This window comes from Pleurodeles waltl, chromosome 6 (genome assembly GCF_031143425.1).
Source record: "Pleurodeles waltl isolate 20211129_DDA chromosome 6, aPleWal1.hap1.20221129, whole genome shotgun sequence".
Lineage (NCBI taxonomy): Eukaryota > Metazoa > Chordata > Amphibia > Caudata > Salamandridae > Pleurodeles > Pleurodeles waltl.
This window is the reverse complement of record NC_090445.1, coordinates 236,966,916-236,993,745: the sequence shown is the minus strand read 5'-3', so window position 1 is coordinate 236,993,745 and position 26,830 is coordinate 236,966,916. Positions and strand designations below refer to the sequence as shown.

The window sequence follows — 26,830 nt, the reverse complement described above, 5'->3', positions numbered from 1 at the left end:
AGCCTATTGTTTATCATATATCCAGCAGCACTAACCTATGTGATACAGTCTTAAAATAGATCACATCTAGAATATCAAGGAGGTGTTCAAGAGAAACTAATGTGGCATCAGCCATCTAAGAATACTCCTGAGGCACGAAAGCTAGAAGAGACACGAAGGAAGTAATATTTAAACAGGGCATTCCCAAGGCCGGCAACCACCTGGTGAAAGGTCTCACCATGGCTAAGTAGAGGAGAGCTGCAGCACCAATCCAATGGGAATTCTGGGTACCAGCACACAGAGGACAGAAGGGGCCAATGGTCGGGGTGTGGGGAGGCAGACAGCCAGCACTAGATGTGCTTACTCTCCACCTCATCCTGTCATTGGCTGAGCCTTTTCTAAGACTCAACCAATGAAAGAATGAGGTAGGGACTTGGGACTGTGCTCAGGTCATCTCAGATGCCAGGACAACAGATAATCGCTCTCCGAGCTAAGGCCCACCTACGCTTCACTTTTGACAAGCAAAAGGATTTCTATGCAAGCACACCCCCGTCCAGTGAGGATGAGTGTGGTAAGGCTGTCCCTCAAAAAAAAAGTAATATGGAACTATGTACTTGCATACCCCCTAATGTTAAAAATTCTTTAGTCCTTTTTTGGCTTGAAAAATGTCCAAAGAAGATACCCTTTGGCATTTACTATGTCTCCCCTCTCTAGTGATCATATATCTCAGGTAAACAGAACTCCTGTTCTGCTTTATAGTATTGATGTAGTCTAACCTTTAGTAGAGCCCCTCATGTCACAAAAGGTAATCAGAATGTGACAGTTTATGGTAATCACCGTTTAATGGCTAAATGTAGAAAGCTACACTGGTGCATTCTAAATGTGCACTTGCTTGTATTTCACAGTTCGACAGGTGGTATTTGAATTAAATCACATGTTAGAGGGATAATACTTATGTTATAATGTAATTTAGACTCTAGACTAACAGTACATATAGAAATGATGTTGAATTTCTTTTGATTAGTAAATGATTAATGAGTTTAAAAATATGTGCAAAGTGAGAGAAATGTAATTCTCTGTTGTACTTAATGAAACACAGTAACAAAGCTTTCTCATTTGAAATTAAATGTATTACTCATCTAATTAAACAATTGTTAATGCTGAATTTATAGGTTTGCATATAACATGTGTGTTACTAAAATGTATTGATTAAATGCATTATTATAATTCTCATGTGTTAGGACAAGCGAGGCCTGTTGAAGCTTGTGACCTTTCTAGAAATGTGATTCATTTCCTAATATGAACTTCCTTTTAGGTAATGTTCTAATGAGAAGCTTAGCTAGTTGGTAATAGATTCTATTGTTTAAGGATAGAGAGAATGTAGACCAGTGTCCTTGATGGAAAAACAGTGTGAAACGTGGACAGGTATCATATACAATTGTTTCAAATGGGCATGGAGTCACACGGATGGAAGATGTTCCCATGACAGACCTGGGAAGAAGTTGGACTGTTTCAATTTGGAGTCATACAATTGGTTCCCATTGGATGATGCCCATTCAATGTGACATGAACTGATACCTTTAACAATTCAAAATGCTTTATGAATTCTAAAATATTGATGGACATTTGAAACTGAGAGCAGTACTGACCTTTGCAGTCCCCTTAAAGCAGCATCAGGATTGTCTGGGAGTGCCCAGCCAGGACGCTCCCAGGCAGGCTCTCTCCAGCCCTGTGTTGCTGGGCTGGAGAGATCCCTGTGCGCATGTGTGTTTGGCCAGCCCGAGACGGCTGGCCAAACACACATGCGCTCCAAGGGGAGTGTACAGTGCACTCCCCTCTGCTTGTCACCCCCAATGCCCTGCCCCTTTCACAAGGAAGGGATAATAAACATGGTTTATTATCCCTTCCTTGTGAAAGGATTTGCAGCGGTTGTTGGTGGTGGGGGGGCAAAGCTCCTGCGCCCTTATGGAGGAGCCGCCCCTGTTGATTCCTGCGAGGGATGGAAGTGTTGTAACAGTATCTAATATCTTTACTTATTATTTTATTCTATTTTGAGCAAACATTAATACACAAACCAGTTTGAAAAGTGTTTATTTATCTTACAAAGTAGCATGTTAAAAGAGACAATTTGGTGTTTCAACTAGTATAATTCTAATTTCTTTCTGTCAATCAATCAATCGGTGTTTTTTAAAGCACAGTTACTCACCCGTTAGGGTCTCAAGGCGCTGGGGGGTGGGGGCAAGTGTAGCGTATACCGGTGAGATGGTTTAGAAAAGCCATGTCTCAGTTCCTTTGTGAAGCTGAGGATGGAGGTTTTTGTCTGCTGTGGATGGGTACGGCGTTCCAGGCGGTGGCTGCGAAGTAGGAGAAGGAGCATCCTCCTGTTCTGGTTTTCCTGATGCGGAGTAGTTCCGCGAGAGATAGCTGGGCTGAGCGTAGGGCCCTGTGGGGTATGTGGAAGTTGAGCCGCTGGTTCAGGTAGGTTGGTCCGGTGTTGTGGAGGGCTTTGTGTGCGTGGGTGAGGATTTTGAAAGTGATTCTTTTCTCTATGGGGAGTCAGTGCAGTGTATGTAGGTGTTGCAAAATGTAGCAGTGTCGGGGTAGGTTGAGGACCAGTCTGGCAGCGGCGTTTTGGATGTTTTGCAATTTGGAGGTGAGTTTTTTGTTGATTCCGGTGTAGAGTGCGTTGCCATAGTCTAGTCTGCTGGTGATGAGGGTGTGTGTGACGGACTGCAGGCAAGATTCCGCATTTGGGTCTGAAGTGCATCAGTGCTTAAGTTCCTGAGTGTATCGCCTAATGGCGTGGGTAATGTCAAATATTTACAGCTCCATAAAAAAAAGGTCTTTCAAGGAAGTAGAATATTTACAGACCTATTGCGATCTGACAATTCATCCTAAGGTTATCAATCCGTTCCTTAAGGGAAAGTGATTTACCAGCTTTCAGAATGTGCTTTACCGCTAAAACAATATGGGGGGTAGCGGCAACAACCATTCTGGGTGAACTGAATTCCACTGTTTCTTAAGACTGTTTAAACAAAATGGAAGACCATGTTAAAGGTGAATAATCTAGTGCTTATGCACTTATGGAGAAGGGGCAGGGAGAACCCTCAGTTGGTTTCTTCTATAGGAGAGCTTGCCTCATGGAAAATTACTTTTTCTGGGAGGCTGAAAGAGATGTGCTGAGTAACACCCACCCATGAAGGTTTCGCGCTGCGAGTTGCGGCACAAGCCCCACATTTGGCTGGGATGCGGCCGCGGCCCGCGGCAGTAGGATGTGCTGTGCCCCTGCCATTCTATATTTTCATCGAGGCCCCAAATTGGGCTTGGGCCTCGACGAGTTACGGGCGCGGCACGCCCCTGCTAGTTCTTGCCTCCCTCCACACACAACTCACCCCCACTTACTTTATGCTTCTTTTTTCTTTCTTCTTTTCTGCTTTCCTTGTTTCTCCCTGTATTTATGCCCTTCTTTAGTTCCCATGATCCTTTCTCCTTCCCAGCATGCCTTCCTTCTCCCTGCATGCCTTTGTAACCTTATTTAACATGGTGACTTTTCTATAGGTTTCTATGCTATATTCCCAACTCAATATGGTGTCTTTTACTTCCTGTTGGTCACTTCCTGTTCTTTGGGTATATAAGGTGATTCCAGTTCTCTTTGCGCTGCAACACTTCCTTTGGGTGGTGATCTTTGCTCCTGTTTCTTCTGCGTCAGTTATATTTTTTCATAGCCTGTTCCAGCTTTTTTCATTGTCATTTTATCTTTTGTTCAGATTTACTTTTAACTTTTTGTTTTTGTTCCAGGAGTTCCTGCTTTGAGGTTTTTCCCCTTTTTGGGGTTTTTCCCTCTGGGACTTCTTCTGGAGGGCACGGACTGCCTTTGGCATTCCCTCCGTCAGCAGCACCATGGTTACCAGAAAGGGTCGCCCCTACTTGGATCAAGGCAGAACCTATAGAAACCAAGACCTTGCCGCAATTCCAATGGGCCACAGACATAGACAACGAGTAGTTTGTGACAGGAGGTGACACTCATGAGTATCTAATAAGGATGATAAAGAAAGATATGGAAGGGGTCTCCACTGGGAATTCTCAGCTTAGGTCGGTGGGCAGGGGTACTGTACCTGGTTGGAGTGCTTATCCATGGCCTCAGATATCAACTGTACCTTAGTGTCTTTATGGGGAATGGTAAAGAAGAAAAGAGGATCCATCTCATCAAAGGGTTGTGCAAGATAAGGATCTGCTTGGATAGGTTTCCACCTGATGGGGGCCTGGCAAATGATGATTTACCTGCACCTAGCATATTCACATTGGCTGCCCACTCCAGCCTGGGCACTCCTCACTAACTAGGGCCCTCCCAAGCTCCAGACCCAACTGATCCTCTGAGCCCAGGTGGGTTTCATGCTGTCTCATCTTAGAGGGAGAGGGTATATGAGTGATGAGAAAGAGCGATAACTAAATGATAGTTGGCGCCACCAGAATGAACACCATGCATTCTTGGATTGGGGCTTAACATACAGAGTTTCATTATTTAAAGCAGTCATCATGAATCAAAGACTGAGTGAAATTATAAAGCACACTCTTAGGTAAATGTCTCGAGGCACTAGAGGTAGAAAGCAACTCATCTTGGCTGCTGCTCAGCAGTGCCCAGGCATCATCTTCCTGGTTCTTGTACACATGCGAACAGAAACATTTTCTGAGCCATCATGTGGTTCATACATTTTTGTGGTTTAACACACTTAACAACTCCTACTTGTTTCATCAACTTCATGCAAATGCAAACCCAGCCTCGTCTCCATTTGATCCCGTTTGTAGCTTCCTACAGCAGACATTAGAGTGTATTTTCCCCTTTGCAACCCAACTCTCTCCTTGCCCATCACACATATTTGAGATCTCCTCCTCTCCAACATCACACACACATCACTCTTTTCCTTCCCTCCCTCATTCCTCCCAAATTGGTTTGTGTTTTTTTTCCTTTTTCTGTCCTTGTTAATTCTCTGTGACCTCACATGTATCTTAACTTTGCCCAAGCACTAGCAGCCCTTCCAGGCCTTTCATGGTTTATTCTGATATTGTTCTAGGGTCACTAGTTTGAGTGGTAAGGCCAGTGAGGCCTTTCAAGGAGCGCTACTTACTGTGTCACCTATCTTGAGCCCTGAGCAGGACTTCAGCCCCGGGATCACCTCGTTGTTCTGGCAGGTGGCGTTAAAGGACAGTGACAGCTCCTCTGGTAGATCTTGGACTTCCAGCTCAACCTTGGAGCGAATTTTCTATGAATGCAAGAAAACAAAGGAGATAGCTTTAGATGCAAAGGCACAGGATGGACTAGACCCCCCATTCACTTTGTGAAATATGATTGCAGATTTCTAAACAATCTTTCATGCTGTTCTTAAATCATTTGTAAATAAAATATATTTATTACCTGGGCTCACTCAAGCATTACTGCATAAATAATCTTTAATTCAATATTCATGGAAACATTCAATTGTGCACATTTTCTATAGAACGTTTTGATAATTTATTAATTTTAGGTGGAAAGCTCCATTGTCGGGGTCAGGGTACATTTCCAAATAGTAGGACTAAGCTGCATAAAATCTCCACTCTGCAACAGTGACGGATTTCAGGGCCCGGCCATATAGGATCATATTGGGCTTGAATAGCCATCTAGAGAGATGGGACATTTTGACTGAAACACAACGGTCAACGTAATTTGGTGGATAAGTACATCCTGGATAGTTTTCTGCAAATGGTTCAGCTTAATTCTCTTCATAAAATATTTCTTAATGGCTTATGGCATAATAGTCGAGCCAACATATCTAGGACAAAAGAGCAACTCAAATTTTTCACAACAAAAAAGTATAAATCAGCCTCATAGGTGATGGTTATATTACCCAAAACAAAAACCTGGTCACTAGTAAGAGCAGTTGAAGTAATAATAATACTTTGTTTTTTACAGGTCACTTAACTCTGCAGTATTTGCCATCCTTAAGTGTTCTAAGTAGCAGGTTTTACGACTTGCCAAATTTAAAGGTCACTCCACTCACCATGCCAGGAAGGATGAAAGACTGAGTTGTCTTGCTGGGATTCTAACTCCTTACCAGAGGATCATGAAATACATCAATAGCAAAGGCTTAACTCAATGAGCCAACTTACAGACATATTAACCTGTTTTTCTAATTTGTTTGGTTGGCAAACTAGTATAGTGTTTTATATGCTCCAAATAGTGTCTCTCAATGACATCACAGGATAGAGCCATACAGAATCATTCACCACCTACTGCTGATGCAAGGCCAGGGCGGGGGTTATCCAATCTAGGTCCAGGAGGGATAGATCCAAGCCAGATTGGCAGAATGACAACGAACTATAGAAATGAGATTCATTTATATTCACTGTATGCACATTTATTTTATGTGGATATCCTAAAAACCTCTCCTGGATCTCACTCTCCTGGAAGTAAATTTGACACCCGGTACTATGGGAAGGACAAGGTGTTGAAACAAATGAAAAGGATATGCAACCTTAGCGCCGGGTTATCTTTAAGTGTCTGCAGCTGCTTTTATGATTACTGAGACAAAACAGCAAGGGCAGTGTCACATTTACCAAAGGACAAGTCAGGGATGTTGCTATTCCTGCCTCCCCTTACATGATGCCCATTGGGCTTCTGCCCCATTTATCGTCCCTTACTTGAGTTGCTGGTATCAGTGAGTACGCAATACGCACACAGACACAAATCTCCAGCACAGGGACAAATGCTAATAGATTCTGATGAATTTGCATCCATCAGTGGCGTAACGAAACTTGGGCACCCCCTCAAAATACATGGAGGAGCCCCCTCCCCCCATCACCTCCTAATCCAATCAGGAGTTCTCAGGGCAGGGGCGCACCGCTCATGCAGATTGCTGGAGGGGCCCCCCTGGAGTTTGGGGCTCTCCAGCACCATGGGTGCTGGGGGGGCTATAGTTACGCCACTGATCCATCATAGATGTAGCTGCCCCTAGATACCAGCTCCAATTCTGTTTTGATGGACAAATACATTCCTGGATCCTCTGCCCTTAGCTGTTTCATACTAAAAAAAACGTTACTGGTGTCCTGTCTGCCACATTACAAGTGCACTATAGCTTATGGGCATGCAATACAAACTAGAACTTGATATCTGCCAATATTTGACGGGGTATTCCACCAAACTCTAAATAAAGCCCTTAAAGAAGTTGGAGAAAGCTTAATGTGGGAGGTAGTTAAAAGGATGCATCAGTCACAGTTTGTGGGGGATGAGAGAAGTAGGACAGCGGCTGGGCTCAGGACTGAAGGCTGACACAAAGATAGGGTTATTTTTCTTGATATTGAATAAGGACGCCTTTGTAAGAGGCCAGCTACTGAATGAACACTCCTGGATATGGTAATCATAGGACTCCGACCCCTGTCTATGATTATAGCCAGATACTCAGTCCGCCCACTCACCCCCCCCACCCCATAATTACACACAGGCCCTCTAAGCCATTGCCAGAAGCTGTGTGTCACACACACCTCAGGCATGGCTGTACTGCCAGGCGCAGCATCACTCAAAAGGTTACCACACCTAGGGTCAGATGTACTATTATTCCTTACACCAAAAGCGGTCACAATGTGCATCCAGTCTACTTTGCAATCACAATTTTATTTTGAGACCCGACCTGTATATTAATAGGCCAATTCGCAAAATAAGGATTGTGATTGAGTTGCAGTGCTACCTACCTAATTAATATTATTTAAGTTGTTCACAAGCTGTGATGCACTCTGATTGGCCAAAATCAATGATAGGGATTGTGGCTTGGAAGGGTCATTAGGCCACCATCCTTGTGACTGTTTTTAAAAAGGAAAGTTTTTTTTTTTTAAGATGCCTATTTTCCTTAAAGTACCAGTGCTGCTTTAAAAAAAAAAAAAACTTCTTTTTCGAGTTGGCAATGCTCCCTTGGACCACTCCCTATGAATTCGCTTTCAAATACCGAATCGGTATCCAGTTGCAATCCCATTTTAGGAGTCTCTAAAACTTTACAGACTCCTAAAAACAGGATTTGTAAATGACCAAAAACGTTTTTGTGGTCGCAAACACCTAATCAGGGTGTTTGTGACTGCAAAAATGTTTTGTACATCTAGCTCGTAATACTATATTTTAAAGTGTTACCTGTAAATGACATGCAGGGTTACATTTCTCAATGTTTGTCTCCTATACGCTTGTTCAGTTAGTCTTGGACCTCAAGAACACGATTTTCGTAGAGCAGGCACATCTGTGGACCTTGTTCCCATGATTTCTGTATTGCACGATTTGATTGTTCATGCTAGAATTTTGCCTTCACAGTAATTTAATTAATAATGCAGTCATGTTCAGCCTTTATTGTGAACTACAAGTTGTGACAGAGGGAGAGAGAGTGAGAAATTCACATTTTCAATCACCTGAAGTACCCGCATATTCTGAAATCCAAGAAAATCCAAGAGTCGTAAAAAGCCAGAAGAGACCATACCAAGGGCAGCACATGTGGAAATTACTGTCAAAGGGTGTTCTTGCGTTTCTGCACTTCCATTAGCACTAATATCTTTTGGAGACATTTCTATAAAATCAGAACTTGTGGGTTAACAGTCCAGGGTTTCTTACATTCTCATTTTATGTTTATGTTTTTCCATGATTTTCTATTAGTACATTTAGAGCTTGGACATACAAACTGTTCATCTGTTTGCTGCAGTTATCTTTTGTTAATTGACACAAAAAGAGACATAAGTCCAGCACATTTTCACATCTCTGACATATATTGTTTCTCCCACCGTTGAGTGAAAGAGGAAGAATGGCCTGTTGGCCGTAGGAGGCAGGGTGGAAGATACAACTCACCTCATAGGAGTCCACGATCAGCTGTATGATGTTGCTCGAGTCTTGCGACAGGACGCCCACTGTGGTCCCAGGGATCAGCTCGCTGTATTTCTAGATTGGAAAAAACAGTGTAAGAAGGACATTTTTTTACAAATTGTCTTTTGCCACCGCTCCAATGCTTCCGGACTTCCTGGATTCCAACATCATCATCACTGGTCTCCACACCACCCTTACACTGTCTCTAACCACATCAGCACTCGTTGTGTCCAAACCACCATTACATCACCAGCTGTGTGCCTAAGGTCCAGAAGCAGAAAAGTAATAACTCTTGTGCGGGTTATATATTTCCCTCAGTTTTCTCATCGATAAGCTGTATGCAAGGTCCCCTTGCTCAAACAATCAGATTGCTGCATCCCTCCAAGACTTCTATTAATGATGGGTCCAAGATATGGTTATGGTGTCTCTACTTCAGCATAAACTACTAGTTTCAGCCCATCAGGTGCCGATGGACTGAGAATGATAGAAGGAAAATGGGAACAAGGAAAAAATAAAGGATGCATGAAGGAAACATTAATGTATTGCATGAGTAAAATCAGACCATCCTACTGTGTTTGACAACGCCTAGTGTGGCAGCAAATGATGAAGGACAAACAGGAGTCAGGAAAGTTGTAGCTTCTTCTGAAAATGTAATAAGCATTTCAAACTTGGCTGCCAGACAAAGGTGGTTCCTTTGAGAGGGCACTGTATTCTGAAACCTCTTCTTTCTATCCATGTAATCCTGAATTTTGATATAGGCCTCAGGCATGGATAAAAGGATCTGAAAGTTCTACTGTGCACCAACGGCTTGATCCTGCTTGGAGGCTCAGTAACATACAGAAGGTAATGATTAAGGGCCTCATTTGGAGTAGAGCGGAACAAAACTCTCCTCTGGCCTATGTAGGGTGTGGACCTTGTGGCATGATTTATTTCTGCCTCGGATGGGGAACATGGGTAGGGAGTGGCCCTGAGGGGCAGGAAATCATATGCCATCATGTTAGGATCACTGATCTTTTGTTTCTCTCAATCTCCTACTTTGGGAGTTTGTTTAAAAACATAAAAAAATAATACAAGTAGATCAAAAAACACTGCACCTTCTCAGCATTTAGCTTTGCCTATAGCGCAACCACCTCATTGGAAGATGCCTTGTGGGCACAGAGATCTGCGCCAGGCACCTGTGAATCTCGAATAAATATGGTGGGTGCTCCTCCATAGGGGAGTGAAGGCAAAGATCCTTGTTGCCTGACAGCAGGTGGCCTGCCACTACGGTCCAAATGACGACGCAAGTAGTCAGTTAAGTTACTGTAACTAGTATGTATGCTGTCTCCACATCTGTGTAGCTTGCAAAACAACATGTGAACTTAGACACCTAGCACAGTGCATCACTGTCAGGACACAGGCTAATAGTACCACGATTCTAAACGACAGCCAGCGGACATCTTTCCAGCTGAAACATTGTGTGTTGCAGGATAAGGAGACAGGGTGAGTGTTGTTCTCCCAGTCAGACAATTTTGCTCCTTGTATGTTTCTCAGTGGCTAAGGAGGAAGCTGCTCTTAAAATGGTGTAATTAGAGTGCACCTCGTTATGTAGTAGGCTTTCCATCGATCCCAGTGTAACGCCTCATGGCAAAATCCTTTCTTGAAAATGTGGTAAGGGGCTTGTGTAAATTTCTGGCACCTAAAGTGTAACTGCCCAAACTCCAACATGCACTACTCCGGTTAAGCCACCTCACAGATACATGAAGGTCTGGGGTTGGGAGCAGTCCCCTTCAATCGCAGCCTGGCCATGCTCATCAGATTGCTCAACAATCACAGTTGCATTAGAGAAACTAGCTGATGACTGATTGTGACCAGAAATGACAAACCAATGGAGAACCCTTGAACTTGGCTTAGTGAAGAAGGTCAAGTGAGGCACAATGGCAGAGACCTTGTAGGACAACATTTTTGTTCCTGTAGGCAAACTACAATTTTTCTGCAATCCTCCCATCCCCTTCCTGGAAGAGGTAGAATCTTCGCAGCATATAGAGTTAACGCATAAGCCTCCCCCCCCATCACCCACAGCTAGTGGCACACAACAAAGCAGAGTGAAGAACGTATATAAGAAAAATAAAAGTGAATCTCTCACTTGAAATCTTGGAAGCACCCAGTCCATTCAACACCCCACACTCCCTTGCACCTTCTCCTCGATATATCATTCATGTGCATGAGGATCTGGAGAGAAATGGAGCCCCTCTCCCTCAGAGCGGGGATTCAGAGGCAGCTATCAGCTCAACAACGCTATCAGTGCTGTTCCTCGATCACCTGGCATTGTGTAGAGTTTGGTGCCACCTTGGCTTTTCTCTAAAGTAGAGCATCTCATTCTGTTATTGTAGCCGATCACAAAAGGGTTAGACGCAAAATATTTGGGTCTAAACAACCTGAATTAGCTTCAGCTTAAACATCTCGGTGGTCGGTCTACTGGCAGCAATTATGGAGACAGGTTCCTGTGCCAGTAGCTCTCTCCTTTGACTACCTACATGTTCAGCAAAGTAGAAACACCTTGCTCTATGTTAGTATAACAAAAGATTGGCATTCACTATCCCAGAGTTGTACTCATTTATACTAGGAACCTTTGCCTCTTTAAGTTAAATAGAGAGCGTGGATTTCAGCCAAACTCATAATTTAATCTCCTTAAAACTGGCTTTTTAAGAAGGATCAGAAAATTATGTGCAGCATCTCTGATCGACTGCAATTTCTTTTAAGTAGACGAACATCTCAATTGCAACGATCGTGGTGTGTAAAGAACCTTTGAGAAATTAAATACACAGCTCACCTTAGTTGTGACACATCATTATACAATGACCTTTCTTTGACTAATACCACTTCCTCTCTCGGTGACAAGGATGAATAGCTGTCAGAGATTTGTTTTTAACTAAACAGCAAACAAAGACTATTTGCTCATGCCCGGGAACACCTCCCGCTCCGTGTGTGGAAGGTGAAGGGAACCCATTGTATTATTTTCAGTAAACAGCACTCTGTAATTTGAACCCACCACTTTACTTCTCAGCGTCTGGGTTTATCCACAGTGATGTCTAGTTCCTAAATGGCATCCATCTTGCAACAAAGGAAAACAGATGACGCTCAAGGCCGGGGAGTTAATATCTAAGCAAGAAGATGCCCGCTAGAAGCCTTGATTGATCATTGAGGCCAAAGGGTGACAGGTTTGCTGGCTGCAGGGACCCACAAAAGAACAATTAACAATATATCTACTTGTCTCCAGCATGTGAGGTGTGGTAATTGCCAGCTCAGCTGGTTTGAGTATTGAAACACCCTGTGTAGTGGCCTTGCAAAATGAAATGGGTAGCTGCCAAATTTCCCAGATGCATGCGTGATGTGCTGCGCCAGTCCAATTTTTTTCCTTTAAATGCTGGGACGTGTGGTCCTATTTTATAATGGAATAAATAAAACTACAAGTCCCAGATTTTTTTTTTTTTTTAACTTGGACTTGAGCAGCACATCACGCATGGAACTGGGAAATTTGAAATGGCTGGAAAGAGTGTACTGTTATATCTTCAAACAATGTCATGCTTCCTTCTGGCACGCAGGGAGAAGGACCAATGTCCTTTCCAGGATCTCTTAGGAATTTCTCATGTTTTTTTTTAAGATGCATGCTAGCTTTCAAATCAATCGCATTGATTGTAAGTAGTCTTGCTGCCACATAAAACCTCAAGACTGCGCCTTGAGAATGCAGATGTTGATATGAAACCTGTAGAGCCAAGGCATCCATTTCAGACCTTCTGCACAAACCCCCCAGCATAGGCTGGTCTCCTGTAACATCTATAGCTGTTTTTGACAAAAACATATAATGTCACCTACTATGTGTTACTAAAACCAACACATAAAGACGACTATATTTTTGGCAAAGGACTGAGCAATTATACAACAGGAGCTCCACAGTGGATGAGTGCATGGTTGCATGTCAGAAAATCTGATAAAATCAGGAACCAAAATATTGAGGCTTAAATATCAAAGACCAATATATCGAGAAAATAAGCAAACTTAACTACAGAGTTACAGTTCTAAGCTCCATATCTACATACTTTGAAGATGCATATATCATCAAGATACATATATGTGAGAGTAAGTATAGTAAATCCCTATATTTACCTGTATATATTTATCTTCACAATCGCTTTGCTCTCGATGTTCAGGCCTCAAAATATTTTCTACTCAATATTTTTAAGAAATACTCATGTGCACGCCACAGTTATGGGACGTGAGCATGGTGCAATTCCCAAAATCTGTAAAAAATCTCCACGCCTGCCAGTATAGCACATTTGCTGACTTCCAGAAAAAGAGTATCTCCACATATGAAAATCATCAATATATTATATCATATAGCACAACAAAACCAACCATGGAGCACTGTCCCTTTACCATCACTCATGATTGGCTGGCTTCTACGCTTCCACTGCATGCATTTCAAACACTACTTTCTTTGTTTTCGCACTCCAGAGAGTGCACATTTTTCCAACTTTTCCTCCTGTGTAGTTCTCGCCCACTGCACTTAGTGTGGCTCTCCATTATCCATGTGCTTCTTTCCAACCTCTCCATTTTGAGCTCACCCTTCTGTACTACCCAGTTAATTTCTCTCCTGTGTGCATCTCCCACGCTGCATTTCTCTCCCATGTGTTGCTTCACCTTCCCAACCTGCCCTTTATGTTGCTTCCACCTCTTTCACCAGGTGCTTCTCTTCCCCACCACCATTACTCGCTCTCCTGTCACCTGTTCACTTGTATGCTTTACCTCACTAGGCTTCATGTTGCTCTCACCCCACTCGTGCCCTCGGTGTTGCTTCCACATCCCTGAGTGGCTTCCGTTCCCTAAAGCTTCACCCTTCCCGATAAAATAAAATAAAATAAAAAAAAACTCTGTTGCTTGTTTTCTTTTTAGTTATACATCCAACTCAGATCCATAACAGAAAACAACCCAGAACCTAGATAAGTTTGTAAATGCGCGAATGTGTGGTGCGCTTCTATACAAAATAATGTGGTGAGATGAATTAAAGGCTTTTTTTTCTTCTTCGGGGATGCTGTGCAGTTTGGCTAAAAAACATTGGCAAAGCCAGTATGTTTCAAAGGCGAGGCATATTAGCTTTGCCAATGTTTATTCAATTTGTGTTAAGCAGAGGCAAAACTGGTGGCATTTCCACATATCCTGGAATGAAAAAAGTCAGGAATGCATGTGAAATACCCTAAGAAACAAATATTCCTCATTCAAGGCATTGAGGAAAGCAAGCAATAAGGAATTCTTATGCTGCCCAGCTCCCAGAACTGTCACTGGACAGACAATGTAACTACCTTAATGGTATTTACTTCAAGTTAATTATAACGGCTGGCCCCCTGACATACTCTTCAAAGTAACTTTCTCAGTAGGGGAGCTTGTATGTGCCTACCATAAGGACCCTCAGGCAAAAGTGGCACATTGACTTCCCTGCTGGGGGGTTGCATTGAAGTGCCCTGTCGGGGCATGGGGCAAGTTACTTTAAGATAAATATATTTCCTGGCTCTTCACAGAGCTGCTAAAAGCAACTGTGCTTTATAGGTTTTGCCTAGTACAGGGCATACACTGTTGGAAAGATCTTTTGTTAACAAAAAAACCTTAAAATGGGATTAGAGCCCATCCATTACTTACCAATACTTACCATTGGTTGGCATCCACATCACTCTCGTTTCCTTGCTTCTTACTGGTCAGCGTCTCCTACTTCCTTCTGGAGCTTGGAACTAGTACAGCTTCCTGTCTGTGGCTAGTCTCCTTCCTTTGGCTGCATGCTCCTGCAGGTGCCTTTTTTTTCCATGCACTCTATAAGAGTGCATGTGTTTGCAGTCTGTCTCCTTCCCCTGTTCCTTCCCACACTCCTCCCACGTGTTGGTTGTCCCCCTCAGCCCCCTTTCACTGTCCATTATTTCTGCTCCACCCCCAGCACCTCTGTTCCCATGCCCTCCTCCCACTGTACATCATTGCTGCTCACTCTTTCCTACCCTGAAAATCCTGCATACTGCGCTCCTCCGCCTTCCTACCGCTGTCCATTGTTGCTGTTTTATCTCTCCTCCCATCACCTCCCTTGTGTACTTCTACCTGTCCTCTACTTCTGTCTGTTACTGCTGCTCCCTCCATCCTCCCCCACACCTCCCACTGTTGCTTGCCCCACCGTGCTTTTTTAGACATAGTGCACAGGAGCACGGGCTGTTGTGCAACATGGCCTATAAAAAAGTGACTTGACACAGTCAACGCTCACTTCGTCATAACATTTTTTTCTTTACATTAAGTCATGTTACACAGCAGCTCACACTGCTGTGCAACACGGCTAAAGGTAAAGACAAAAAAACGCAATGATGGAACCAATGCTGGCCATGCCATAGTACTTTTTTCTTTACTTTAAGCCATGTTGCACAGCAGCCTGTGCAGCTGTGCCACATGTCTGAAAAACATTGATAAAGCCAACAGATCTCTCATAGGCAAAACCTATTGGCTGTACCAATTGTAGTTGGTTCGGAGCAGTGGATCAGCCCCAATTCAGCTCCACAGGAGGAAAAAATTGTGACATTCCTGTTTTTTGCTTGCTGGGCGTGAATTTTGTACACCTGTATATTCCTTCCACATCAACATCCATAGAATAGATCTAGCTCTTGGACTCAGTCGAGGCTCGCTGCGCTGTAAAGGGGTGGGATGACACGTGCATGGGGGTGGGGTGAGGATAAACATTAAATTATATATTTTTTTAAATGTAAACTTACCTTCCTCACTTCATCGCCGCGCCGCCGCGCCGCCGTTCCTTCTTCCCGACAGGAGCCACAAGCTCCCAGCCTGCCCTGCGGCCAATTGTGACGCTGCTCAGATTAGCATTAGGATTGGCTGGGAGCCGCCAGCCAGGGCACTCCAAGACAGACTGGTAGGCTGTCTCTGCTTTCTCCAGCCCGGCACTGTGCGCATGTGTGTTTGGCTGGGCCGAGACGGCCTGCCAAACATACATGTGCACTGAAGGGAGCGCAGTTTAAGTTCCTAGTGCAGTCCCTGGCTCATATTACATCAGAGCAGTGACTGGCCTCAGTACACAAACATCTTCTCACCTCCCCCAACTCACCTAAATTGCTCACAGCTGAGCTCCACCTCGCTAGCGCCAAGTTGTTTCTTTGGGCGGTGGGGGCTGGTGTGTGGCGCCAGGGGGTGGAGGAGATGGGAGGGCAAAGAAGCAGGCTGATGACGTTTTAAAAGCAGGGCCTGCAGCATGTTAAACAGTGATTACAAGCAGTTTAAACTGTCTCCCTGGACCCACGCGGCAGGGAAGTTGCTGCTTGCCTAACCCTAACGCCGACATCTCTGTGCGCCCCTCTGAAGACTGGCACCCACGGCCTAGGTCCAGCTCGTTCATACCAAAAGCCAGTCCTACGTACAGATATGTAGACATTACGATCGTTTTAGCAATATGACGTTTAATGCAGTGACTACTGTTTCTGAGTGCTGTAACTCACAGATGTCAGCAGCGAGTACTTAACTCCATGATCCACCTTGATCACCTCTAATGATCTTTACTCTAAAGTTCATATGTCCCTCCCTCGGGTCGTGAGATACGATATTTGGCACCGTAGAGTGTGAAAAAAGCAGCGAGAACTGGATACGTTTCAGCATTGGAGTTTTTCAAGCAGATTTCCGGATTCTGGGCAGACTTCCAGATTCTAGGTATATTAACACTGTTAATACAGGTAGCTCAAGGGCATTAACAGGAACAATCCCCTACTGTCCACATCACAGAGGGACCCAGCTGAATCCTGCCAGCTGTGAACAGGTGCAGATGGGTCTCAGTGCCAAACACTTCTGCGGGTAGGTGGATGAACACCGGCGGCCGTGCCGTTGGTTAATCATTTCAGCAAGAAGGCATTCCTGAGAAGTACTCAAAGCCCAATATGGTCCATTTCCACTATATATACTATATATAGGTAATCGATTTAGAAAGATCCACGGTGTTGGACAATGTGGCCAAAACATCTTGTCCAGTGTTTAATTTTCCTGGATAAAAATGCTCCCCACTCTCATTATGGATTACAACACACACTCCATTCCATTGCACAAGTCTTGTTGTATGCTGCTGTATGCAACACTGGTAGATTGTGGGAACCCCAGTCTAGAATAATTTATACCAAACACATGCGCCCAGGGGCAGATAGTCAGGGGCTTCCTCATCCGACAGTCCTAGCGGAGATAGCCCCACTCGCAACTGGCTCTGTTAGGATCTGGGAAGACTACATGTCATGAATGTCTACACTTCTTACTTTCAACTCTTGCACAGTGCACGCAGGTGAAGCTGAGCTTTCACATCGCTCTGCAACAACAGACGCTGCTGTGTGAACAACGCAGCTCCAGACAACTTAAATGGCTAAGTATTTGCCATTCATAGATTAGGCGAGACACACCTCACCGCACATGGACAGCACACATCAGACACCACCATTGACATATGGATGTCATTTAGGGGACACCTGGGGACACAGCTACAACCACTGGCCTAAGAGGTGGCGGCAGAAGAAATACGTCTTGATGAGCACTGTTTACTCTCTGCAGCTTCCACTTGAACAGAAAATTACCCTTTTTGATCGGTAAAATAATTAAATTCACACTCGTCTGATTAAATAAAAAATTAAATAAAAAACAAACACATCTTTAATCAAGTTATTGCCATTTTTCATTAAGGTGAATATATGGAAAATAATGTGTTTTGAAAAAAAAAAGTAAAGACCTTCCCCTCTGTACTTCATAGGAGTGGCTGTGCCTTACAATACACATAAATCAAAATGTCCTATCTATAAGGAGTCATTTAAGTCAATAACATCGTTCATATTCAATATGTTGTCTATAACTATATCAATTAATAGTATATATCTGAGAGAAATGAACCACTCAATCATTTTGTGCTAAATTGCATAATAAATTTGTAGTTATCACCCTCTTCTCCTTTGTTATAAACTAATAGCACTTTGTGTCATAGCCCTAGAAATCGGGGGTGGGGGGGGGGGGGGGTGGGGGGGAGGTAAAAGCTCTTACTGTTAAGTTTAACAAAAGGATACAGGGCAGTACTTAATCTAGGAACACCAGTATTTCAGGCCAGTCAATATTTCCAAATGGCTGTAGCATAGTGGACGACTAGTGCAGGGCATCTCTGATTGAAGGTTCAAAGCCTCCACACAAGCGAGGAGACAAGGTACAGGCACAGGAGAAACTACAGAAGTAAGGGTCACATGTATTGGGCATTTTAACAGTCACAAATACTCCAATTAAGCATTTGTGACAGTTAAAATAATTTACATTACGCACTAATCCTTTTTTAGGAGTCAGATAACTATATCCGACTACTAAATTAGGTTTGTTAATGGCTAACGATTCGGTATCTGTAAGGGATGTGATGTAGGTATCCCGTCCAATACCTATTCGGTATCTAATATATCAATGTTTTGAAACTAAAATCTTCTTGAAAAACATTGATATTTACTGACAAGGGGAAGGGATCTCCCTGGAATAACACCCCCTTAGTGAATGTAAATAAAAGGTTTATGGAAGAGTAGGCAAAGAGAAGACATTGGTCCACGGGACCACTGCAAACTCTACAACAAACAAACAAATAAGTAAACTTTTCTTTTAAATGCACTTCTGTTTCCTTAAGGACAAATGGCTGCATTTAACAGAAAGTTTTCCTTATTAAAAGACAATAACAGACTTGGTGGTCTGGTGGCCCCAGCAGGCCACCATCCCTGTGATGGCCTCCAATTGTAGTAAGTCACAATTTGCGAACTACCTAATTAATATTCATGAGGTAGGTTGAATTGCAAACCAGTACAATTTGGATTTTTAAGAACTGACCTATTAAGTCGGTTCTTAAACATGTTTACCAGTCGCAAAAATACTGGTTGCAAATTGTGACCAGTATTTTGCGACCAGATATTCGTACATCTGGCCCCATATCCTGTGATGCCAAGAACAGCAGCCCCATAAACAGCAAGGTCTAAATGGGCTGTGACCATTTTGGGGCCTAGTGAAAAGAAAATGAAGATACTCTTTACAGAGAACAGTGCTATCGTCACTACTGCATTAAATATAAGCTTCCATTATTAGAACTAATTAGAGTCATGGAATAAACGAAACTGAAAAGCTTTGGTGGAAGTAACGTAGAGACAATATTCCAAGAAATCCTGTGTGAGGAGTGGGAGAAGGGAGCTGGCCACCTATGTATTAAAGAACCACCTTTTCGGGTCCTCATGTCTGCCACTCTATTCTCAAATGAGTTCAATATAGGGGGTGAATCTATGCACACTTTGAGGAGCCCCTTTTTAGTATAAGGTCACACAAGGCAAGGGAAATGTGATGTTAACTGTGAACACGAGATCTTAATAGCAGAATTGTGGAAAGATTTGGAACTTAGAAAAAAAGCAAGTACAATTAGATAAAGTTAAAAAAGCACAACAAATTCAAAGGCAAGCCAAACAGAATGAAACTGTTTAAACAAGTCTGTTTCGCAAGAGGGAGTAATTGACTAAGTTGTTGTAGACAGTCAGCTAGAAATAGTCTGATGCATGAGTTGTAGATAGATGTGATAAGGGACAGCATAACAGTGCAATTCCAAACCCACGGAGGCAGCATCAAAACCCAGCGAGGCAGTATTAAACAACTTCCGTGTCCCATGTATCTGACAAGACGGTCTTTGAGCCTGAATTAAGGGAACACTACGATGCGATGCACTGCAAGACACGTATCTGGCTGGGTTGAAACCTGGTGTCATGGTATTGGACACCCCAAAGGGCTTGTTTTGTTATGAGGGGCAGATATAGCAATTTCATATAACCATTGTGATTAAAAATTGGACTAAAACCTTCAACATAGTCGTGCACTGGTTGTGATTCTGTGCTGGTAGCTGAATTGTAATATAAGTTTATTTATGTAGTAGGATTGTACATTAAGCAGATGTGTTAGGAGCTTGTCAGATGCTGGCAGGGAAAGGTTTATAAATAATCTGTTCTATATTTAATCTTTAACCTGGAAAATGGTGACTCAGTGACTCACACTGGCGAGTAGGTTAAAAGCGGCAATGTGTGTACACCATAAAGCTCAGAAATAACAGTTACAAGCAACATGTACCGTCCTTCTCTGAACTCATGGCAGTTGGTCCTACAAGGTGCAACATGTACCGTCCTTCTCTGAACTCATGGCAGTTGGTCCTACAAGGTGCAACATGTACCGTCCTTCTCTGAACTCATGGCAGTTGGTCCTACAAGGTGCAACATGTACCTTCCTTCTGTGAACTCATGGTAGTTGGTCCTACAAGGTGCCACTTGAAAAACATCTGGTTCACTCCAATAACTCTGAGGTTCATACTATGGGCATTCCTACTAAGCCAACTGCTGTGTGTTACACATCTTTTCTAACATCATCATTCATGATGAGGAACTATGTACAGTGTACACCACAGACTTGCCTGGTCCTTTTCTTCATGTCAACTAAGCCTGACTGGGACACACAGCTTCTTTCTGTGCAGTGGCCCTCTGCATGTTACCAATGACTGCTGGGGATAAGCTGGGGGTTGGAGAATAAGCCCATCGGTGCCAGCACCGACCAAGGATTGTGCACTTCTTCAAGCTGCCTTTGTGTTTGTTCTGAGCGAGAGCCAAGCAGGCCCTGAAAGCTCTGATACTGTCATTTTCAGAGTGAGGATGTGTCTTTGAATCTTCCGCATACCACAAAGGCAGTGATATATTGCCTAAATCAGACATTTCTACCCGTTTGCAGATTCTCTGGAATTACAACATGGGATGGCTACAGATCTCACACCTTAGTAAAACAGACAGGAACAGTGGCTTTACCTACTAACAAGATTCAAAATCGAACCTTAATCTTACTAAAACAAGCAACACAGGAGATATCTATGTCAAAACGTCTTCCCTAGGACCTTGTGCTACACATTCATCAAAGGACATATGAGGGACATCTCGTGGGACATCTCCTAATCAACCAAAGTACTCTGTGCACTGAAAGAAGGATATCACTATTGCATCAGATCTATGTTTTGGAAATAGTGAGCTCACAAAGGTGCCTTAAATGTCTGTGGCTGCAGACTCATCCTTTCTCAAAACCTCCAACCAACACCCAAGTCTGTAGTTGTATCTCATTCCTATGCTTGCCTTTATAAGTAATAGTAACCAAAGAATACAATAATACAAAATACAAGTGATAACATAAAATGTATCATTATGTTTCATAATTAAAGAGAACAGGAAAGTTGTTGAGACATAGACGTAAGTCCCATTACCAGTGTCAAAAAACCTACCCTGTAGAGGTCGACTACATTGTCGGTCACAGCAAAGATCAGGTTGATGTTATTCTGGGAGAGTTTCTCTGTCATCATGCCCAGCGAAGGGTAATCCTATTGACAGAAAGAGGAAAGAGCCCAAATTTATAGTAATTGTCTACCTGTAATTTAAAGACATTCTTCCATCTGATCACATCACATATCAATCGGAAAATACAAATGAGAATCAAGTTTCAAGAGAATGAGCTTTCTGGTACTATCTACATCTTTTTCGAAAGTCTTCATCTCTTGAATCAGCCCAGTGGTGTTACCTAGCCATAATCTTTGGAGTAGCAAAAGTTAAATCTCAAACCTTTTGAACTCTTGAGTAATTGCAGGAAATAACTTTACACGAGATGTGACCACCACCCACAGCTCATCAGAAGATCCAAAAAATATCAGCAAGAGATATACTTTCCTGCAAAAGGCCTACAGGTAAAAAGAGATACTTATCTGTAAACGGTCAGTTAAATAATAGGATTTGGAGCCCACCAACAACATAGCCTACCTACCATTAAAGATACCCTTGGTAAAACATTGTCCACCTCTCTGGCAAAGGTAATTCCATGTAAGATCGCTGTGGAAAATATGGCAAACTTTAACTGAAAAGCAAGCAAGGTCTTAATGATTTAAACTCAATCTGTTAGCGTTATGGGTGGGCAAAATATTAAGGCAAATTTCGAATCATGCAGAATTTGCTCATGTTTTCCACTCTTGGAGCTGAATTAGAGTTGCTCCACTGCCCCGTAGGTGGAAAGGAAAGAAAGCCGAACACAGTTGCTTTTAGGAGCACTGTGAAATAAAGGGACATCTATTTATCTTAATTTTAATTACATTAAAGTAAATATATTGCCCGGACTCTTGACGGTGCACTTTTAAGTAACTTCCCCAGTAGGATCATCGTAGCGCTCTACAAATCAGGTTCCACGCACAGGCTACACTGCCGGCGGTGCATTTAAAACGTAATGCAATTAGTATACATTACATTGGAAGTGCTGATGGTTCAATAATTCCCATTCCTTGTATTCCTCACTGCGTGGAACAAGTAATTATTGTGCTGCTGCCTGCATTTTGCGTTTTCCAATTCTGGGTTGGTGCATACAAAGCCAGTAGAGAGAACTGCCTGAAGTTTCGCCTCCACTTATCGGGGGCGTAAAAAATTGAATTTGCCCATCCCTAGTTAAAGGGACAAGAAATGTGGCCAGTGACAAGGTAAAATCACTTTGAGGGCATGCCGTCAGTACGAACGTGTGGCCACAGACCTTTAACCACCAGTGACAAGCACTGGTGGATTTTGTGCCATGGAGTTTCTCCCCAAAGTGAAGCTACTGTGGCTGAGAAAGCTTTGTCACCAAGATGGCACAGTGTAGAAATGGCAAATGAAAAACACAACGAGCCAAACTCGAAAATAGTTCCGGATTTATTTTTGTATATTCATAAAATAATTATTTTACCACATAAAACAATTTACATGAAAATTCCCATAACAGAATCTTCCAATTAACTTATTTCTTTTTTTTAATGCAGTTTTTTCCGTGTGATATTTTAATTCCAAATAATGTAAGTGTACCAATGTAGAGGTTTGGATTCAATAAATAATATAATAGGAATAAAGGACTGCCTTAAAATATAATTGTCTGTGGACTATGAAGCTGGATACATTGGCTAATTATAACTTTGTTGGAACATAATTGGTGATACCGGATGGTGCATCCGGGGGAGGACCTTCTGTGTTGTTATCTCCATTGTAATTAATGACTATGGGGGTCATTACGACCTTGCCGCCCGCCAGGCGGTAACCGCCGTGCGGCCGCCAATGCGGCCGCACTCACGCGGCCCCCATTATGACATTCCCGCTGGGCTGCGGGATGAGGCCGCAACATAGGAGCCGGCTCCTAATGGAGCCGGCGGTGTTGCGGCCGTGCAACTGGCCGGGGCCCTGTTAGGGGGCCCCTGCACTGCCCATGCCAGTGGCATGGGCAGTGCAGGGGCCCCCAGGGGCCCCAGGACACCCCTCACAGCCAGCCTCTTCCTGGCGGTGCAAACCGCCAGAAACAGGCTGGCGGTAGGGGTGTCATAATCCCCAGGGCAGCGCTGCTTGCAGCGCTGCCCTGGCGGATTATCACCGCCGGGGCTAAAATGGCAGGAAACCGCCGGCCCCGGCGGTGCGACCGCGGAATAGGGCTGGAAGCACCGCCAGCCTGTTGGCGGTGCTTCCGTCCTTTTAGCCCTGGCGGTCTCGGACCGCCACGGTCAAAATGACCCCCTATGTCTTGTCCTTGTTGTATTTTTTATATTTTGTATGAGTGATTTGGTGTGATTGTGTTCACTGTTTTAATATTTAATTGGTATTTCCCAGGGGATATAACAATAATTCTTTATCATGTAATAGTGTTTCTATGTTATAATTGGATTTATGATTACATAAATCATTAAATAAAACATGATTTTGACACTAGATACATTTGAATGCACCTGGACTTCAGTGGCTTGAGACACTCGTTTGTTTGGAGTTGGGGATTCTAATTTTAGGAACACATAGGCTGAATCTTTACCACTTTAATAAATCAAAGGTTAAGGTCCCCAAATCAAAAATAAAAGTGAGGCTTTCTTGCACACCCAGAATATCCGGTCACAAATAAGAATATTATCTACATAATGAAAAGGGAATAAAGCCACATCTGAAGTCTTTGTGAAAAAACATTTAAAGAGGCTGAGGTCTGAATCGCACATGAAGAGGAGCTTCCATACAGCTATGACTCTTGCCTCCAATCAAGATGCTTTTAGTTTTTGTCCTGATGCTCAATGCAATGGCACAACACCATTCTTCAAGGAGCATCTTGCCATAAGTTTAAGTGCAGATGCATTGTGAATTGAGTATGAACCTCATTTTTGTTAGCAGGAAAATTGAAGACAATTTTATCCATATCAGTAGAGTCTCTGTCATGATTTTACTGTATATTTTGGAAGGTGCCAAAATACTAGAATAAATTTAAGATGTTTTGGAACAGCTAATCTAGCCTTATTGGAGAATGGAATTGAAAAACGCAGCCAATGCAGTTGTGAGTTGGTGGGAGTGGATGTGCTCGAGACCAGCATTTCACTAGAGCCCCAGAAGGTCACACCCACTGATGTTTGGAATAGCCAGAAACTCAACAAACGTTCCCTAAGGTAGCAGCAGGAGAAACCCTCTACTTGATCATCCGAGAGGCCCAGGGGTGGACTGCCAGGGTGGGCCAAATGTAAAGACTCATTGCAGCCCCCCTGCCCTGCTGAAGTACTATGTATAAATCGATTATTTTATAGAGAGGTGCCTGTGGTGACTTTTCAGACTCCACCTCGACTGAGATGGACCATGGTGGGGAAAAAGTCCAAGGACAAATTTTAAGCATCTGCATATGGCTGGCAGGAGGAGGACCTCGTCATGAGGGCCCTGTACCATCAATAGAGTAGAAATTACTGGAATCAAATAATGCTCTGCACAGAGCCTTCAAAGTTAATACTGGCACAATAAAGAAGCTGTGAAAGATGTGAGGTGAAACCAGAGACTTTCCATGAGAGGTTTAAGGGGGTAGAGCAGGAGTTAGAATCAACTGGGTCATGGACTCCGAAGTTAGAGGAATGGCAGAAACAGATGACTGCTGGTTGCTGCTGGTTTCTGAAGGTGCAAAACTGAGATTATTATGGTGGTAGACTCTGACTGGAAATCATGGATAAGTTCGAAGTAGAGCACAAAGGATCATTTTGAAGGTTCTGCTAGAAGTTATTTTATGGTGGGCCACCTTTAAGTCTATGTTGGTCATAGTGCGACTGTCTGAGCTGAAGGAAAGGGTGCTTCAACAAACACTTGTAAAGAGAGATATGAAAGCATGAGATAGTTCCCAGAAATGAATGCAAGGAACCGTCCACTCAGAAAGATGAAATGTTATTGGAGAAGCAAAATACTGTGCCACAACTTGTATTCTCCAAGACTGCATTGAAGAGCACACAAATCACTGCTTTTTAACTTAAAGGTTTCATTTATTCAGAATCACATTATGACCTCTACCAATCACTCCTATGCTTCTTTTGTTGCCATAAAGTGCTGCATGACTTTTGCCTCACACTTCCCAAATTCTCCAATCATATCACTTCAAAGCTCTTATGATGCACCGTTGCTCTTCAAATTATATATTGCCTCACTCTTCCAATGAATATTTCTAGTGGCTCCAAAACAAATGGGCCATGTGTGACCACATCTAAGCAAATAAGGATGACCATGACAGCTCTGTCTACCGTAACGTTACAGCAGTTCTCAAGCTTCCTTTTATGAGCAAACTAATTGAGCAATTTGTAGCCTTTGAAATGCAAAAACGAGCAATGGACCACAGTCTTCTAAGCATCTACCGATCTGAGTTCAGACCAGGATGCGGCACGGAAATGACAATGACTAGATTAGATAGCATCCTCCACATTCTGAACACTGGCAAACTGTGTTTGATTAGTCCTACTAGACATCAGAGCAGCTTTATAAGCAGTAGACCATAGGGTCCTACTATCTATGCTCTTTTCCCAGATGTGCTACAGAGGGGCAACTCTAAAGTAGTTTGGATTGTTATTTATGAATAGATCGCTTCTTTGCAGTATCCCAAGGGTCTTCTCTGTTACTCTGATCTATCCAGGTCAACCACAACATTTCCTCACTAGTGGGTGATAACATTCAGCTGTACTTAAAGGTTCAGACATGGTCGTGACTGAATCAGTTCTTGAAATCATTGGATGTCACATGTATCTCTGGAACTGAACATTGTAAAGACCAAATATTCTCCTTAATGGTGTGGCTAATCCATCAACCTCAAATAAGACTAGCTCAATTCAATCAAACAACTCAGCATCAAACCATGTGCCACATGTAGCAAGCTTTTTGCACGTACAAACAGCAAATTTCATGAGGTGGGCCTTTGCGACCCCCTTGCGAATTGCAGATGGTGTCAGGGATACCATCCAACATTCAGATTTGAGACTCACAAATTGCGAGTTGCTCTGACTCGCAATTTGCGGGTCGCAAATCTGAATGTTGCTACATGTGGCCCCATATGCCTTAGGCTTCATTTGGTGACACAGCAGACAATGAACACTTTATATTGCAACATTTTTAAATCGCCCAATTATCATCTTTACCGTCAGTGAAAGGCCAGACCTTTGGTCCCACCTGAGAGGTTTAGAACTAAAGTTGCAATCTCTCTATTCCTGTGCCACACTGACCGTCCCATGACTGTTTTGACCAGTGTTCTCTCATCTGCATTACTACCAATTAAATTTATCCTCCACTCTGTAGCAAGACTGGTGGTGGGTGCAAAAAAGTCAAACTACATCTGTCCCACCTTCATATACTTCCTTTCACTGTCCCTGAATGCTAGGTTTCTGTTTAAGATTGGGAGTATAAACAGCCAGAATACCTACATGGCAATCTCAGAGTGACATATCACAAAGAAATCACTGAAAACAAATTCATTAAAACAAAAAGCCATTCCAATGTCCTAGTCCAATAGTGAAGACAAGGATTACAAAAAAGGCCATGGTTATCTTGGTAAAATAGCGGGCTAGTTTCAAGAAACAGCAAACTAGCTTAAAAA

The 26,830-nt window shown here is 43.0% G+C and overlaps 1 protein-coding gene across 1 annotated transcript in view; it reads right to left on the bottom strand.

Annotated features, from left to right (window-relative positions):
- The window catches only part of ITGB3 (integrin subunit beta 3), a 303,301-nt gene that overhangs the window by 150,593 nt on the left and 125,878 nt on the right, over positions 1-26,830 (bottom strand). The window contains exons 7-9 of the mRNA XM_069237983.1: positions 21,195-21,290; positions 8,831-8,920; positions 5,106-5,240 (exon numbers count right to left, since the gene is read on the bottom strand). Of these exons, the coding sequence (XP_069094084.1) occupies positions 5,106-5,240; positions 8,831-8,920; positions 21,195-21,290 (321 nt within the window). The remainder of the gene's footprint in view (positions 1-5,105; positions 5,241-8,830; positions 8,921-21,194; positions 21,291-26,830) is intronic.